This window comes from Rhinolophus sinicus, chromosome 2 (assembly GCF_057876585.1).
Source record: "Rhinolophus sinicus isolate RSI-liver-muscle chromosome 2, RSI-T2T, whole genome shotgun sequence".
Lineage (NCBI taxonomy): Eukaryota > Metazoa > Chordata > Mammalia > Chiroptera > Rhinolophidae > Rhinolophus > Rhinolophus sinicus.
In genome coordinates this window covers 184,053,620-184,071,182 of record NC_142502.1, presented here as the reverse complement: position 1 = coordinate 184,071,182, position 17,563 = coordinate 184,053,620, and the positions used below count along the sequence as shown (strand labels likewise).

General features: G+C 49.7%; 1 protein-coding gene across 7 annotated transcripts in view; it reads left to right on the top strand.

The window, feature by feature from the left end:
- Positions 1-555: 555 nt before the first annotated feature.
- Positions 556-17,563, top strand: part of LPIN1 (lipin 1) — a 112,474-nt gene continuing 95,466 nt past the window's right edge. For 2 of the 7 annotated variants that reach the window (XM_019751240.3, XM_074331701.2), the window contains exon 1: positions 659-894. In XM_019751240.3, the coding sequence (XP_019606799.3) occupies positions 820-894 (75 nt within the window). In that variant the 5' untranslated portion in view covers positions 659-819. Of the gene's footprint in view, positions 895-17,563 lie in introns of all 7 variants that reach the window. The other 5 variants (XM_019751161.3, XM_074331697.2, XM_074331698.2 and 2 more) reach the window with 5 other exon arrangements.

Sequence of the window (17,563 nt, the reverse complement as noted above, 5' to 3'; positions counted from 1 at the left end):
TTTTGATCTGTAACCTTATAGGGTTGCTGTGCAAATTATATGCCAGAATGCAGCTTAAATGCTTAGCTTCCTGGTGTGTGGAAAGCAGTGAAAACCGGAGAGCGGGTGATGACTGATGTTGCTGAGCGTGATAGAGGCAAGGATAACGGCCCACTGAACCCAGCTTGCCTGACTTCCTGAGGGGTGCAGAAGCAACTCAGGGAACAAAGAGGAAGGATTCCCCAAAGCTTTTGTGGGAACTAGTAGGGTAGAGTGGAAGGTGAAAGGACAGACTTTTGCAAGGTTCCCTGCACCCAGCACGTGAGGTGGTCTCTCCCTCATGCCTCTCTCTTCCTGTCAAATCCCTCTGGAGACAGAAGTCGGGTCTGAGTCCCAGTTCTCTCCTTTAGAGCTATGTGACCTTGGGGGAGTTAGTCAGTCTCTGAGTCTTACTCATAGTACCTCAGATAGTGGTGAGGGGAGAGACTGACCATCAGTGCCAGTTCCCCCTCCCCCCACCCTGGTCTCAGCTCACAAGCTTCATATAAACTAGCACGTGCTGGGACCCTGCATCCTTCAGGGACGGGAGGTGTCTCAGTGTTTGTTAGCCAGTCCCCAGGTGGGAGAGGATTTGCAATTCAACACTCAGCTCTTTTCCTGAGCCTTGTGACTTGGCCGGGCTCCTGGGGTGTAAAGGGAAGCCGCCTGCCCCGGGCTCAGTGTCGCAGGCCCAGCCTCTGCTCCTGAGAGAGTGAAATCAGCCACTGCGTGACATTTTTCTCCAGGCCTTTGTGGTGGTGGTGGCGGTGAGGCGGCAGCCAGCATCCCGAGGGCCGGGCCATGGAGGACCACACCTGCGGCTCCACCTGGGAGTCTCCAGAGGATAAGAGCGCCCCGGATTCACCTTGGTCATGGGTAAGGGCCTCTTGTGTCCATTGCAAACTGCCACCCCTAGCAGAGGAATGCTGATGGGACCTGCGGGGTCATTTAGGATTCGTGAATTCACATTTGTTCAATTAAGTGGTGGGACCAGCTGCTCCCCAGTGGCTCCTGTTATGGAAGATGCATTCATAGATGAAGTTTTACAACTTATTCAAGAATTAAATGCTTTTTCTTTGCCTTGGATGGAAAATAAGTAGTGATTGCTTTGCTCCTCAAGATGCGTGTTTCAAGGGCTTCCCGCTTGCCACACACGGTGCTGGGACCTCACGTTGTCTTTCGTGTCTGTGAGAGGAGGAAGGGATCCACCTGTTGAAGTGACTGGTCCACTGCAGCCCTTTAACCTCCGTGTCTCAGAATGTGACATGTGTGCTGTGGGCTCCAAAACCATAGCTGTACCGTCCGGCCTTTCTAGAGCTCATCCTAGATGGCCAGGGCGCTTTGGTGGGGTTGCAGGGGGAAGGTTGTTCCAAACTAGTTATTTTCTTTATTTTTTACAAGATTTTTATTAAGTTGTCATTTTCTTTTAAAGCCTCAAAGCAGGAGGGTGCTCAGATAACACCATGTGGAAGTGGGTGCAGAGGGTGGAGGCTGAGCTAGAATTCAGCCTTTGCTGTATCTTCCAAAGGCCAGGGGTTTGGGGGCGGTAAGGATAAGGTGTTAAACCCCACCCCAAATCAGGGTCACCAGTGACGCTCCCCATTGTCCTCATCTTCAGAAGGCTGGGCTGGCCCTTGAGGGTGCCTGGAAGCAGAGAGAGCCCGAGGCTTTCTGCAGCCTAGGGAAATAGGGTGAGGGGGTGGCATGCACAAAGCAGCGAGAACCTCCAGGCTGCTGGTTCCCTGAAGCCCCTGTCGTCTCCGGCTTTAGTCAGGTTCCTCCTCAGGGCGGCTTGTTTTCTTTCAGGGGCAGGAATCACTGCAGGGGTCTGGCTGTTGGTGCTCAGGCAGAAATGCAGTGGGGCACCCAGGGGAGAAAGGGGACCCAGATTCTGTTCCTCCTCTGACACCATTTGCCACTTGGCCCTTTGGGCAAATATTTGCTTGAGTGGACAATGCTTGCAGGCAGAAGAGTTACCCAGGCTGATCAGTGACCCTCCCTTGACAGTGTGAGGACAGGAATGAGACCTCCCTCCAGGAGCACAGCATCCACACTCTGACTAAACAGACTGGATTTGTGCTCGGCTGGAATTAAGATGGCTGCGTCTTGTTCCCATTCCTGGAGTGGCTCATACACGGCGCAGCCCTGTGCTGGCTGAGAAATGCGCCTACTTCTCCTTGTGGGCAGCATCGGACCCCCATAAAGCCCCCCACGTCCGCTGTAGTGACGGGTAGTCTCTGCAGCCCTGAGACGTGGGTCTTATTATTGTGGGTATCTTGTAAAACCCAGGCAGACGCTGTCATGCCCATTTGACAGCTGAGGAAATTGAGGCTATGAAGTTGGGACTTGCCAACAGCAGCTCAGGGGGCTGGTGGAAGATGGAGACAGGAGGTAGGTCTCCTGGAGCCCACACAGCCCCAGGCGCCCTCAGACACTGCGATCCGAGGCAGCGCTGGCAATATCTGTGTTTTGCTCCTATTTTTGGATGACTACTTGCTTTTCCTGATTATAAAAGCATGTTCATTATAGAAGATACAGGGTATACAGCAAACTGTAAACCAGCTAGTAAATGCCGATCGCCCCACCATCGGGGAGCCTGGAGACTTTGTAAACGGAGGTCATGCTCCAGTTCCCTGAAGGCTCATTACATTATAATTAAGCCACAGAAAGGATTTCAGGTCCACCTCTGACAGTTACTGGACTCTGGAGCTGCAGCCCTGGCTCCTGCAGGGGGTCTGCCCCAGGCACAAGGTCTGAAAGAACCCAGAAACTCAGGCTTGGCTCAGGTTGTGCTCATGTCTGGAAGAATCTGACCTGTTGTGCTGAAAGGTGGCTGCAGAGGGGATACTGGGAGCCTAACCAGCTCCAATGAGAGGGCTGCTGCTGGGGGGCGAGTGCCTGACTAGCCCTTGGAGGACAGAGGAGGGCCAGGTCAGAGGGGCACTTCGGGAAAGCAGAAGTGGAACACAAAGCAGGAAATTGAGGCAGACACTCAGACGGACTGACCACAAAGCAGGACAGCTTAGGAGGAGGCTGCTGCAGAGCTGCTCAAGCAGGACGGAGAGGCAGGGGTGCAGGTGCCACGGCCAGAAGCCCCAGAAGCCAGGCCTGGCTGCTTCTGGAAAGGGTAAAGGTGGTTCAGCCATCGTGGGGTGCTGTCATTCCTGTGGCTGGGAAAGGGCAGCTGGCAGCTGAGCCCTCAAAGGCACCTGTTACGTTGGCACCGTCCACCTGCGACACTAGCCACAATCGTTCCCAGAGCCTTCTGGGCTTGCTCTCTGGGCCCTGCATGTGTGCAGAGCCCCGTGGGGAATGGAGTGAGTGGGAGACCTGGTCTCCTCCCTCAGGAGGTCGAGGCAGAATGGAGTGGGTGGGCCTGCACCCGGCCGGCTGCCAAGTTCACAGGGGCACGGATCAGGAGGGATTTCAACTGGCAGGGTCAGGGAAGGCATCTCTGAGAAGCTGGCATTGGAGCCAGGCCTTAGAGAAGAGTAGGATTTCAATAAACAGAGCCCACGGGGTGGAGCCTTGTAGGCTGAGGGCTCAGCCTGAGCAAAGGGTGGCTTTGCGAGGACAGGGTGTTCCCCTCAAGCTAAATCTGCAGGTTTTGTTTCTCAGGGCGTTGGGGATTTTATTTCTCCTTAGCTGGGGTGTACATGGTGACATTCATCTTGGTCAGGCACCTAGCCTGTGAAAGAAAGAAAGCAAGCAGTCATGGACGGGCCAAATAGGTGGGACCTAGACTGAAGGCCAGGGTGAGGGTGGGGTAGGGGGCAGACGCCATGTGGCCTGGGCTCAAGCCCCAGTTTTGCTACTTTCAATTATTGATCTCTTGGAACCTTCACTTTCTCATCTGTAAAATGGGGCTTACAATATTTAATAATATAATACTCAGAGGTACTCGATAAATGGTAGCTATTATTAGTAAATAATAGCACTAAACCTGAAAAAAGATAGCCTCTTGTGACAGGTGGTCCTGTAAATATAATGGCGAAAAGAAATCAGAACATTTCTACTTGGACCGTTGGTCTTAGTACTGTGAGAAGGAAATGCACAAATCCAGACCCTGTTTTCTGCTAACACAGAGCAGAATTCTGAGGGTAATCTTCAACTAGATGTTTTAGCTCGGCATTCAAGGCCTCTCAAAAGCTGGCCTCACCTTCCTTCTCTCAGCTCTGTTCTCTCCTACCATGACCATGTGCTGTCTTTCTTCAGAGGCGCTGAGCCAATCCGTTAGCTGGGTCTCTGGGGAGGTGACCATCAGGACCCCTCCTGCCACCTCCAGCCTTGTAGGTTCTGGGGCTGGGATTTGGGCTCCAACTGCCCAGAGCATATGTTTTCCACCTGGGCTCCTTCTGCCACGCTGGCCAGAGGCCTGGACAGAGGCTGGACAACACCCTCCCAGGCCCCTTTCTTCAGGGACCTCTGGGGCCCATGCCCCTGACTGTGGTGGGGTGTAGGCAGACAGACTCGGGGAAAGAGTGCACCTCTCCCAAGAGCCCCAGCTGACTTGAAATACCTGTTTGCCTGCCTGGTCCATGGAGGGCTCTCAAGAGGCTCCTGCCTCAGGTGGGCCTGAAACCCCCAGCCCCTTGGGTATGTGAGGATGGGGGAGGGGGCAGAGAGACAAGCTGAACATGTGCAGTTCCTTCTGTGTTCTTCGCTGATCACAGTCCTGTTTGTCCTTCAAGGCCCAGTTTGAATGCCACCATCTCTGCAGAATTTCAATTAGTGGTTGAGGCTGGGGTCACCTATATTTTCTTTGTTTCATGTTCTGTGCGTTTCTGATGGAAACCAATTTTGTTTCCCTTTATGAAACTGGAGTGCAGGGGATAAGCTCCGAACAGTGTGGTTAAATTCTGACCAGCTAGCGCCCTTCCCTCTCTGCCTGTTATGTTCCAGTGCTTACGTGCCTGTCCCCTCTCTCCCATTGCTCTGTGAGCTCCTGCGGGCAGGCAGGGTCTCTCCGTCTCGGCGTCCCCACAGCACTTAACACACAGCTGCGTTTGCCTGGGTTGGGGAGTAACACCTATAGTCCTGATGTAATTCTTTGTAGTGCTGCCTTTTGCTCTGGAGTGGGATGATCACCCTGCCTAGTTCACCCCATAAGGCTGCACTTGTGCCTGGCTTTGGAGCTGTCCCCTCACCTACAGCTTGTTTCTAGAGACCCTTTTCTCCCTGCCACTTCAGGCTCCTAGTCATCTGCCCCATCCCTCTGGTCTGGGCTAGAGTGGGGTGGGTGCTTTGGTTGGTAGTGGTGTGTTTCATGCAAAGATTAGGATCTAAAGTCAGTGCAAGAGGCAGAAATGGTGTGTGGTCAAGGTCCCTTAGGATGTCGGTCCCCACTGCAGACACCTTTTCTTGGCATGTTTGCATTAATGGTTAAGGGAGTAGATTGCATAGATTACCTCTCTGGACTCAAAGCCTAGCTCTCGGGCTTGCTACCTGAGACCTTTCATAGTCTCATTTCCTTATCTGCAAACAGATTTTGTGAGGACTAACTGAGTTAAAAAGCCATAAAGTACCTAGTATGCATGTAACGTGTGTTACCTCCTATTATTAAATACATCATGGACCCTGTTTTCGGCAGCCATTCCCCTGTGAAGCCTTGCACGACTGGCCTTTTTGGTACCACGAGACCTCTTGCTTTGAGCACTGTATTCACATCAGCACGGTGAGACTTTTGCTCCATAAGCTCTACCTGGGAGGTGAGACAGTGGGAAAATAGCAGATCTATCTCTCTCACGCCAAGGTCCTCGGGGAATTACTCTCTGGAATAAAAAGAGCAAGAGGAGTTGGCATGCACGGTTGAAATTATTATTAGCATTTTTTCTCTTCCTGTCTATTTCGCCAAGGATACATGTAACTGAACGCATTTAAATTAAAATCAGGTCTGTGATGAACACTCACTCTTTCCCGACAAGAAATGTATGTTTTGCACGTGTGTACATGGTATTGAGAAGCATCGTGCTGACGTGCCCGAGAGTTGCAGATGCAGGGTCTAGAAACCAGGGTTGCAGGCCCAACATTCCATGACCTTGGACAAGGTCACTTCTCTGGGAGACTCAGTTCCCTGCCTAGTACTGTGAGGCTCAAGTGAGTTATGTGAGTCAAAGCACTTTGCAAACCGTGGAGCTCCCTGCAAATGCTGTTTACCTCGTGTGTCTGCTCTGCCTGTTCTAGGCCCCGGGCGGGGGGGTGGGGGTGGGGGGGCTATGGAAGAACACACGGTCTTGACCTTCAGTGATAGCTAAGAACCACATGAAATAAGATATATCGTGTAATATGCATCGTGTCTAATTTTGTGTTCTGATATTTTAAAATGCCAAATTCTGTGGCAGAAAGTATGAGAGAATGGACTGGGCTAGTTATGCTTCAAATGCTGAGGTCCAGACACTGAGGTCTGCCATTTTGGGGGCTGGGAGCCACTGGAGTGAGACAGGTCAGGAAGTCAGCCTTGTGTGGCCGGTGGGCCTGGAGCTGAGCCTGAGGGTTGGGAATGGGTGGCTGAGAAGGAAGGAGAAGAAAAGAAGTCTGCACTAGCTTTTGATTTGAGAAGCCCCAGGTACACACTTCCTTGCCCCAACTCTTGCCTCCTGGGGCTCTGCAGAGGACCGAGGAGCGGGCAGGGCTGCCCCTGTAGGTGTGCCCTGCACCAGCACTGTCCCTCCCCTTTCACCTCCTCAGCGCTGTGGAAAAAGTATAAATTCACTGAACGTTCAATGTGAGATGTAAAGCTCGTGAACCATAGGCTGGTGTCACGCTGGCTCTTGCTGTTCTGAGCTCTTCTGTAGCCCTGGACCCATGCTGGGCTCTGGAGCGGGAACCCTGCAAGAATGATTCTGACATAAGCAGTCACGTCAGCTGGAGCAAGGGCCAGACAGGGGGACGTGCCACCTTGTCCCTTTTCTCCAAGGAAGAATCATAGTGACATAGAGCTAGAAGGTTGGGGGGCTGTGGGTTGGGCTGGTGTTGGTGCATCATTGAGCCACGGTGAAAAAAGAGACTACACAGCGCTGTGTGGTATATATGCAGGTGTGAGTTCGCCCGCTCAGCTTTCTGCGGAAAGATTATTACTTTTTCTGAGAGAATGACTTCCATTTTGAGGAGGGTAAAGTATCTTTCTTTTATGACACAGTGATAATAGTAGATGGTACTTGCCTTCTTTCTTCCCTCCCTCTCTCCCTTCCTCCCTTTTTATTTAAGATTAAAAAGTTGACAACACATGCTCCCCCAAACAAAGCAGTCACCACCCATGCTCCCCCAAACAAAAGTGATAAAACACTATTGTTTCTTCATTTGTGTATTCATTCTATAGTACAGACTCATTTAGCTACGTGGCTGGCATCCTTCCAGGCACAAGGAAAACACACAAACGTCCCGTCATCCAGAAGCTTACATTCTAGGTGGAAGAGCAAAGAATAAGCAAATAAGTAAGTAAAACATGTGCCAGGTGGAGAGGGGGTTGTGGAGAAAGCTAAAGCACGGGGAGAGTGACAGGGAGTAACAGACGGGAGGGTGATGCTGTTTCTAATGGAGAGGCCAGGGCAGGTCTCGCTGAGGAGGTGACATTTAAGCAAAGACTTGCACAGGGTGAGGGAGGGAGTGAAGGGTTCAGTAGGTGTCCAGGCCCTGAGGTTGGTGCGTGGTGGCAGGTTGAGGCTTGCAAGGGCGGTAGGAGGGTCATATCACAGAGCAAGGGTGGGGTGGGCTGGCGGAGCTTCGCAAGGGCTTTGGCCTTGACTCTGAGTGAGACAAGAAGTCATGGGGGCACTTGGGGTGGGCACTGCCTTGGAGTGTGTGCATTATGGGGACCAGTCTCCTGGGCCCTTGGCAGAGCAGTGGGACTGGTTGAGAAGACATCGTAATAATCCCAGCGGGAGGTGAAGGTGGTTTGGACCATGGCAGTGGCAGTGGAAGGGTGAGACGTTTCTGGAGACGTTCTGAAAGTAGAGCTGAGGGATGTGATGACAGACTGGATGCGAGGAGCAAGAGAAGAGGCATAAGGAGTGACTCCAAGAGTTAGCAGCCCTGAGCCACTGGAACAACGGAGCAGTTGTAGGAATGGGAATGGGACGTGCCTGGTCCGTCAGCCTGTAACCAGGGCTCAGGGCGTGACATGCCTACAGCAGGGACGGCAAGGTGGGGACAGGAGGGGCTTGCCTCTGAACTTATGAAGAGTTCATTGCTTCTGGGAGGAAGGGAACAAGACTCTTCTGAGGGGAGACTCGTATTCACTAATGGAGGAACACAGAGAACGTGCCTCGTTGGCAGTTCTGGTTCTAGGCTCACGGTGTGGCTCTGAGCAGGCCCACTGTAACTGTGGAGCAATGACACCTCTCCACAGGGCTGTCTCCACGAGACTTGGCGTGTGCAATTGCAAGTACAAGGGTGCCCCTCTAAGGGAAATAAGCTCGCTCTTAGTCATGGCGGAGGTAGCACTGGAGACAAGCCTTACAGCTGCTTCAGTAAAAGGAGGCTATGGCAGGGCCAATGTGTAGGGTTCTGTAGTTTGTGGTCTGCCCAGGGTGCTGGCTCAGGGGCAACTGAGGGCTGAAATTCAACCTGCACTCTGCTCAGCGGCCTGCTGAGCTTTGGACTGAGGCCAGCTGCGACAGTTGGAGGAAGGGGCACCTTTTTGAAGTGTGTTCGTGCAGAGGCCTCCTTCTTGTTCACTCTGCACACTCTGTGTGTCAGCTGTGGCCCGGGAGGTGGCCTGACCATGGTCTCCAGCACCTGCACTTCCCAGCGTGGAAGCTTTGCTATCAATGACAGTATCTAGACCCCATCGCATAGATGAAATAACAATGGGGCAACTTGTGAAGATGCAAAGATGGGGAACTTGGTGCCCTCTTTTCTCAAGCTTCCTGTCCTTTCCTCACATCAGCCACCTCTCTGCCAACCCCCACCTTCCCTCTCCACAGTCTCCCAGGGCCCGACTCAGCAAAGATTGAAACCCCTGGAGGAGGTAACCTCCTGTAGGCTGTCCAGGTCTGGAATCACAAGCTGGAATTCTTTTTGGAGCAACATGGAGTAACAGTGTGCAGACCTTAGATTGGTGGATTGAGCCTTTCTGCACAGTTGGGCTGGGAGGACCCACCTCCCTGCCCTGTTACATCCTGCAGGTCCAGCTTGTTCCTGCTTTACCCTATAGAATTCTAGGCAGTGAGCCTCCAATGGCGGTCATTTGGCCCAGGTGTCCTGGCTCAGAAGTTACCCTAGAGGGCGCTGTCCCACCAGGACCCAGGACCAGGCACCTTAGGGCAGGGATGAGTCCCCTCTGCTCCATGCAAGTGAGGGACAAACGAAAAATGAGGTAATACACAAAATGTTTTCAGCCAACAATAAGAGAGTTTTAGTGAATTCTTTTTATCTAAGGACAAGGTGATTTGAACTTCAGAGTCGTTCAAAAGAAAGGAAAAGGGGACATAGCTAGTTGGTTTCTTCCCTGATTTGACCTAGGCAGAAGCTGAGTTTATTAATAGGCATTTGATAGACACTTCACAGTTCATGGTGAAGCAGCATGGGATCAGCTTTCTGGGTTTTATCCAATCAGAACTGCCTGATGGGCGAGAGGTCACCAGCTAGAAAGAGAAAGACCAGCCTTACACGCTGGACAGTGAGCAGCCACCTTGTGTAATAGTATTTTGCAAACATATGAGCTATTCCCAGGTTATGGATAATTTAAAGTGCTTTCAAAAATGATAAATGTCCAGGTTTGTTATTGTTGTTGTTGTCTGTTGAGTGCTTTCTATATGCCAGGTGCCCTAGGAGGCATTTTCCTTTTTGTTTTATCAGTCCTCGTGAGAACCATGTGAGTGGGGTAATACCCTCAGTTTATACACAGAGGAGCTTTGAGGTATTACTTAACTGGACTGAGGTCTCATGAGTAGCAGTGAAACCGTAATTCCACGGTGGTCCTCCTGCTACGAAAAACCATGCTCCCTCCTCTGGAAATGCTGCCTTCCCATTCTTCTCTGCAGAGCGTTTGTAGGAATGAACTCTCACTCCTGGGAGCCAGTTCTCCCATTCTGCATGGCTCTGCTTACCCCTGATGCTTAGGGTTAGAGATTTGGTTCTGCAGCAGGATCTCACTTGAATGATGGTCATGTTCCAACTGATCTCAGTACTCAATGCCTGTTCTTAGGGTGATGGTGGGGTGGGGAGTAGCAGGAGAGACACTGTTCTTTCTCTATGGATCCTGCCTTTACAAACTTTTTGGATGAAAGAAGACTTAATGATATAGGGGATCCTTTATGCTGGATTGGAAAGGGCCTTGGGGTTGGTCATCTAATCTGGCCTTGAACTCAAAGCTGGCCTCTTGGGAGTCCTACAGTTGCTCTCAGTCCTGGACGCTGACATCAATTGCGGAGTTCCCAAATAATAGAAGATACGCAGGCGGCATTCATGACCCTGCTAGGAGTTATATAGTTCAATTTTGAGTCTTAGTATATCTGTCCTAAGTGTCACTTCACTGGTTTTAGACCTGTCAAAGCCCTTTGATCCTCTAATTCTGTTATCGAATGTACTGATTTTGTTACATCTGAAAATCTGACTTATTTGCTTTCCTTTCCTGACTTTTATCGATTGACAATTGAAAAAATATATTTTTCCATTCTCATTTTTTTTGTTTTTCTTCAAATTTTATGACTGCAGAATTCCCATTCTTTTAGTGGTTCTCCTTAATTTTTAAACATACTTGTTTAATGTCTAATTTGGTTTTAAATGTATTTATTATTTATATATTCCTGCTAAGCATCACCTAGACCTTCACTCATTCTAGATTGTCAATTGTTTTTCCTCAGTATTTAAAAAAATATTAGTCTCCTGTGAGACTTAAATTTTATCCTTTGCCTTGTTTGTTCTGCTATGTCACTACAATGTGTGTATATTTATTTTTATTTACACTTCTCAATGCTCAGTCTACTTTCACCCATTAGTCACGTGTTTTATCAATTTTATACGATTTTCAGACATCTTTTCAAGAGTTTCTCTTCTGCGATGTCCTTAATTATCTTTTCTGGAACAGTTATCTGACACAAACCATGTTTCCCCGAAAATAAGACTTAGCTGGACGGACCATCAGCTCTAATGCATCTTTTGGAGCAAAAATTAATAAAAGCCCGGTCTTATATTAAAATAAGACCAGGTCTTATATAATATAATATAAGACCAGTTCTTATATTAATTTTTTGCTCCAAAAGACGCATTAGAGCTGATGGTCCGGCTAGGTCTTATTTTTGGGGAAACATGGAATTTTAGCCTCGCACTGTATCTTCCACGTCTCCTAGATGTTCTTTATTTCTTTATCTCTTTGACTTGCTAGTGCTGGTTGAGTTCTTCCTTACTATATTCCACTTCATTAATTCTCTCTTTTACTGCTTCTTGTTAGATATTGTTCACTGTATTGATACTTTTGTTTTAATTTCAGTGACTATAGTTTTCATTTCCAAGACTTCTAATTGGTTCTTTTCGCTAGCTACTGACTAGTGTTCAATTTTTATATCTTTCTGTCTTGTAATTTCTCTTTTTTAGTGGATGCTGTTCCTTAATCTAGATCTTTATGCACCTTAATTATACTTATTTAGAATCATTGTCAGGCTGTTCAATGAAATGACTTTGGTGTGAATCCATATTCCAAGTGTTTGTTTGTTTGTTTATTTTTCCTGTCTTTCTTAGTATTATGTTTATTCATAAGTGTAAGAAGTTTTGCTTTTGGGCTCATTTTGAATGAATATTTTATTTGTTGCTGTTATTTCCCTCCTGTGATATCCATCTCCTCCCCCCACCCTAGCCCCACACCAGTCCTTTGTTCCCCAACATTAAGCCTGGGTGATTTGAGAGACACCCCAGGCTAGTTGCCTCTTCTGGAGTACAGTCCAGAGCCAGGCCTTATAACAGCACTTCCGAGCTCCTTTTGTGTAGTGATATTGGGGAAATGTGACACACAGACGCTAAGCCAGACAGCCATTCAGTTTGATAGGTTGTGTCATCGTCCTCCCACTGCCCTTTATAGCCTTAGCCCTAAGCAGTAGCGCTGCAGAAAATGTCAGGTCTGTTTGCTAGAGGTGGGACCCTTCCCAGGCCAGGCTTCAATGTAGAACCTGGTGCCCATTCTCACGTGTCCCTTTGCAGGTGCTGGCCGCACCCTCTGCTTCTGGACCAGTGGCTTTACATTTCTAATCTGTCTTTGGTTCATGACAACACCTACATTGTTTTTTGAGCCTCCTATGTTATTTTGTTTTATCGTTTTATATATTGTGGATTGGGGTCAGAGGGAGTGTTTCAAAGTACAAATTCACTACACCATCTTGACCATAAGTCACAAACATGTTTTCTATCCCAACCCAATATTGATAAAATGTTCAAGGAGGGAAGAGCTAGAAGAGAAGCAGTGGCTTGATATTTGAGGCCTCCGTGCAGGGGGGATTCCTCATTCCTCAGGAATGCTAGTTTATTCAGCTGTCCCTGTTACAATATCACCCAACCCAAGTTATCCAAACAATCCTTTAGGGCATCATGAAAGATTTTATCAAATGCCTTGCTGAAATCATTACTTGCCTGTGTGTGTGTGTGTGTGTGTGTGTGTGTATGTGTGTGTGTGTGAGTCCCCTGATCTGGGAACCTAACTATTCAATGAAAAATGGAAGCATTTTCTTTGCTAGAGATGTTCCCTCTAAATTCCGGTGGCTGCCACTTTCTTACAGGCTGTCAATGTCCGTGGCTTTCCCACACTAAGAACTCCTCACTTGGTGGCGTGTAGTCCACTCGGTGACCATGCCCTAGATGGAAATTTGCCTTGCCGTGCATACTCGGGAAACAATGGCATATTCAAAGCAAAAAGTCATCACCTATTATGTACCCCCGCCCCCCTGATTTTGAATATTTTTACTTCCAGTAGAAAGTTTGGTCCCATTTCCTTCTCCTGGCTTTGGCTCTGGCCCTGTGTAAATGCAGTAGGGCCCTCTGCGTGTGAGTGACCTCATATGTAAAAGGGGCTAGGGTGAGGGTTAGACGATGTAACACGGTGCTTCCCATGGACCGGAGTTACCCAAGAGTGTGAAAAGGCCCTGGGTTCTGCTGCTAGAGATTTTGACTCAGCAGGCTGGAGTGGGGCCTGAGGATATAAAATGTTAGTGAATTCTCCATTGGGTTTGATAAGCAAGCAGGTGTAGATCCTGAATGGCAATGTCTGTAAAGCGCCCAGCAAGTGGCACTTGGAGCCTAGCATATGCTTTGCAGAGGCCCCCACCTCACTTTCCTTCTCCCCTCTCTCCTTGGAGGTACACAGCGCTCTCGTGTCACCCAGCTTGTGTCCCAGAGGAAAACTAAAGGTTGCAACCCATTTAAATTGCTCTTCTCCAGATGTCTTCCTTTGATAAAAATAGAAGACAGGACAATGCTTCATTCAAAGTTTTCATTTAAATTTCACCACCATCTATTGGGTCAATAATCTGTACCCTTTGTTAAACCCACGATAATGAGATAAATAGGATTCTGGCCCTGGCCCTGAAATTGGGATTATATTACGAGCTGAGAAACTGAAGGCATTGAGACAGCTGAAGTGGGGGAGAAATCTTATTTTGGGTCAGGGGCCGGCCTTCCTCACATAGTTCAGATGACACCCCTGAGGCTTTCTCTGTACTTGTGTCCAGTTGTGAGTGGAAGCTTCAAGGTCATTGTAACAGACAACATGGAGACGGTAGGTGGAGCTAGAGAGTCAGAAATAGAAAAGGCAGAGAGCTCGTCCTGGGGTCTCAGGAGGGTCAGGTGGGGCAGTTATCTTTGGAAAGGGCTATGCACCAAAATCCATGAGCAACTTTTGTTTTGTTTTGTTTTTTAAGACTATAGAATCCCTGATCCCATCCCTATGGAATTAAATTTCTGGCACTGAGCCTTGGGCATGTTTACCAAATTGCCCATGCAGCTCTGATGTGCCACCAGGTTTGGGATCTTGAGATTCTAGAATGACGTAAAGGTGACCTAGGCATTCTGCTGAATGATCTGGTCAGCACTGTGAGCTGGTCTGAATCTAGAGCTCTGTGTTACTCCAAGTGTGGTCCTTAGGGCAGCAGCTGCGTCAGCATCCCCTTGGAGGTAATCAGAAATGCAGACTCTCAGGCCCTACCCCAGATCTATTGAATCAGTACCTGCATTCTTAACCAGAGCCCCCTGGCTGACTCGTAGTCTGATGTGCCCCCTGCTGCTTGGGGAAAAAAACTGCGTACTCTAGAAGCCTAGCCCAGGTCATGTATTTGTGGCAACCTTGTGGTCTGTCTGCCCTCCAGTGTGGAGCTGAGGCCTGATGCAGGGGGGCAGGAAGGAGCGCCCTCCAGCCACTCCAGGCTAAACCAGGAGTTGGGGCTTTAGCTCCTGTCTCTCCCGGCTTTGGCCTGCCCGCAGCCTGAGGGAGTCTGTGTGTCACACTTAGGAATTCGGCCTGCCTCTCAGCTCAAGGATGCTCAGGGTTTGCTGAACCTGATGACTGCTGGCTCCTTCCTTGCCCGCCATGGGTAGTGATGTGTCCTGGCCCTGGATAGGGAAAGGCCACCATTCAGGGAGGGGTGAGTGGGAAAGACCTTGGTTGTGGCTGAAACCTGTCTCACACCTAATCAGTCGCCTTGCTGGCTGCGGACACGCAGAATCTGGGCACCAAGCCCCTCCCCCGTGTCCCTCCCCCATTTATAGTTCCCGCCCCATCTCCCCATCTCACTCCTCCCATCCCATTAGGGATGGGAGGCCAAGAGCAAGCCCCACGCCATCACTGCAGCAACCCTCAGAGGGAAGGAGAGAACAGGCCCCCTTGTCCTGCCTACATCAGCCTTGGGTGATTTCCCAACTTCGGTTCTGGCTGTGCTTATGGTCCTGGCTGGGACGGCAAGTGGGCCAGTGGTGGTCCGATAGTGTCCCTGTGTCCAGTGCTGGGCGGTGATGTCATTTTCTCTGAAGCAATGGACGACTTTTCCTCCAGTGCCCCTCCCTGCAGGTCCCGAATCCACAGGGACGGGGCGTCTGTTGTCTCTGGCGGGAGCCTGGAGGAGTGGGGGCACATGGTGTCCTGCTGTGTCCTGGCTCCTCTGAGGCCACCTCTTCCCCCTGCCTGATCTCCAGCCTGGCTGGGGACCAGCTTCACTGCAGCTGTCTCAAGAGACCAGGTGCTTCCGTAGAAGGGACTGAATGTACCCAAGGTCAAGGGCCTTGCTCTGAGTTCTTTTTTTAAAAGTCCCAGAATCAGGGCCATTGTGAGTGGCTCCCAGATCAGCTACCAGTTCTACAAAATGCAGGAACAATATCACGTGGATCTGATGTCTTCAGAGGGGGCAGTTTCTTCATGTTTGTTGTTGTTGCTTCTGCAGAAAAACCCACTTACGTTTGAGTAGATGGATCAGGGCCTGGTTTTTAAAACCTGGGTTTTTAAGTTGCCCAATGCTGTGCCTGTAAACTTGGGCACCTTGGCGGAGGGTGACGAGGAGCAGGCCATCAGGACAAAGGGGGCAGCGCCATTTAGAGAGGAAAAAGAACGTCTGCTCTATGGCCTTGGGAAAATTACTCAAGCTTTGTGAAATTCAGCTTCTTCAATAAAAAACTGGATGGTAATACCCACAATGCTTAGAGAAGAATGACAGAAGGACAGGACTTTACTATGGAAAGCGCCTGGCACAGCACCTGGCACGTAGTAGGTGGGCATTATTGTTCCACCCAGAGGAAGATGCATAATTGGCCATCGGTCTGCCTTGGTCCACAGGTTGAAGTCCCTCTAAGTGCAGTCTCTAATGGTCACCACGTGTCAGGTGTGACTAGGGGCTGAAGGCATGGTGTCCACAGTTCATGGTCAGCTGCAGTTCAAGAACTCGGTCTTCCTCAAGTGTAGCCCCAAGAGTCTGCCCAAGTGCAGAAACACAGGTTGTATCCCAGGTTGACCAACCTCAGCCAGGTGCCCGCGGGGCATTGTGGGTGGGCTGAGAATCAAGGCTGCCCCAAAGCCAGGCTCGTGTGGCCATTACAGCCTCTCTCATCCTGACCTCTCCCCCACTGTGCCTTCTCCCTGTCCTGGCTGGACGCCTGGCTCCCTCCTCATGGGCTGCTGCAGCTACCTCAGCACCTCCTCCCTGCCCCTCTGAAGGCGCATCATAGAGAGGGAAGAGCAAAGACTCTGGGGTTAGACAAGTGCTGGGTTGGGTCTCGGTGCGGCCACTTCCAAGGTGGGTGATGTCAGTCAGGTCATATAAAGCTGCTCTGAGCCTCAGCTTTTTCATTTCGAAGTTAATGCTGGTGAGACGACCTCACTGGGAGGCAGTGAGGCTCCCGGAGGCTCCCACATAAATGGCCAGCACTGTACTCAGCATGTGGCTGGTGCTTAATGGTGGCTGAGACCTCCCCTCCCCAGAGCCACTGCGCCCACCTGGGCTTCTAGACCCTCCTCCGGACCATGGCTTGCATCATTGTCACAAAACTCCTGCACAAAACGCCGCGGTGGCACCTGATTCTTTCCATCTTGGTCTTTAACTCCTCTGCCTGAATTGCAGGGATCTCTCTCTTTCTTAGCTCTGCTGCCCACACTCACTCTGTATTCTTGTCTCCTCACTGCTTGCGACAATGCCAAGGTTATGGGTGTCTGCTTGAAGCTTCTGCGGGCCACATCTTCCCTTGTTGGCCTGGTGAACTCCTGCGTCATCGTCAATACCCAGATGTTCTGGGATGTCTTCCCTGAGCCTCCTTCATTGTTCCCTGGGGGATTTCTCTCCTGCTGGGCCACCCCAGCACTTTCTTCATGCCCTGTGATAGCACACATCGGGGGGGATTATAGAGATTTGTTTCTGCACCTGTTTTTCCTGCTAGACTATGAATAATGCAAGTGCTCATGTCTTACTCATCTTTGTAATTGCCCCGGTGATGAACTCAGTGCTTAGCACAGGGCATGACACATAGTAGATGCTTCATTAATGTATGACTGGGTTGGACTAATCCAGTCCTCACGGTCTCTCTCCCTGAATTACAACAACACTCGAGCTTGTCCACAGCACCTGGCCCAGGCGGTAGACTCTCGATGAGAATGAGTAACTGGACCAAGCTGTTGCCCCTTCGTTATACGTAGTAATGGTAGTAGTAGTAATAATATTAGTAATAATACAAATAAAATATTACTTTTATGGAACGCATAATGGTACCGGTTTCTGTGCTCAGTGTTTTAAATTCATTCATACTTAATCCTAACAGTAACAATATATCCTTACCCATTTTACAGAGGAAGGGACTTGTGTTCCATATTGGTGTATCCAGGGTTGATGTGCCCTTTCTGGTTGGTTGGTGTCTGTTTGGTTTGGGGGTGGTTGTACTAAACCTGTTCCTTAACTATTTTGTACACTCCCCGCCCCCCACTGCCACGTAAATCAATGTCTTCATGTTATAATTGCGTCTCTCCTGGTCTTGGGGCTTCAGGATGCCGTGTGTTTTAAGGGTACCCGACATTTGTTTTATTTAGGTATCGTAAGCCACAGAAATGACTGCCACGCAAGAAGGAGTTTGAAGTACTCAGGTCCCTGTG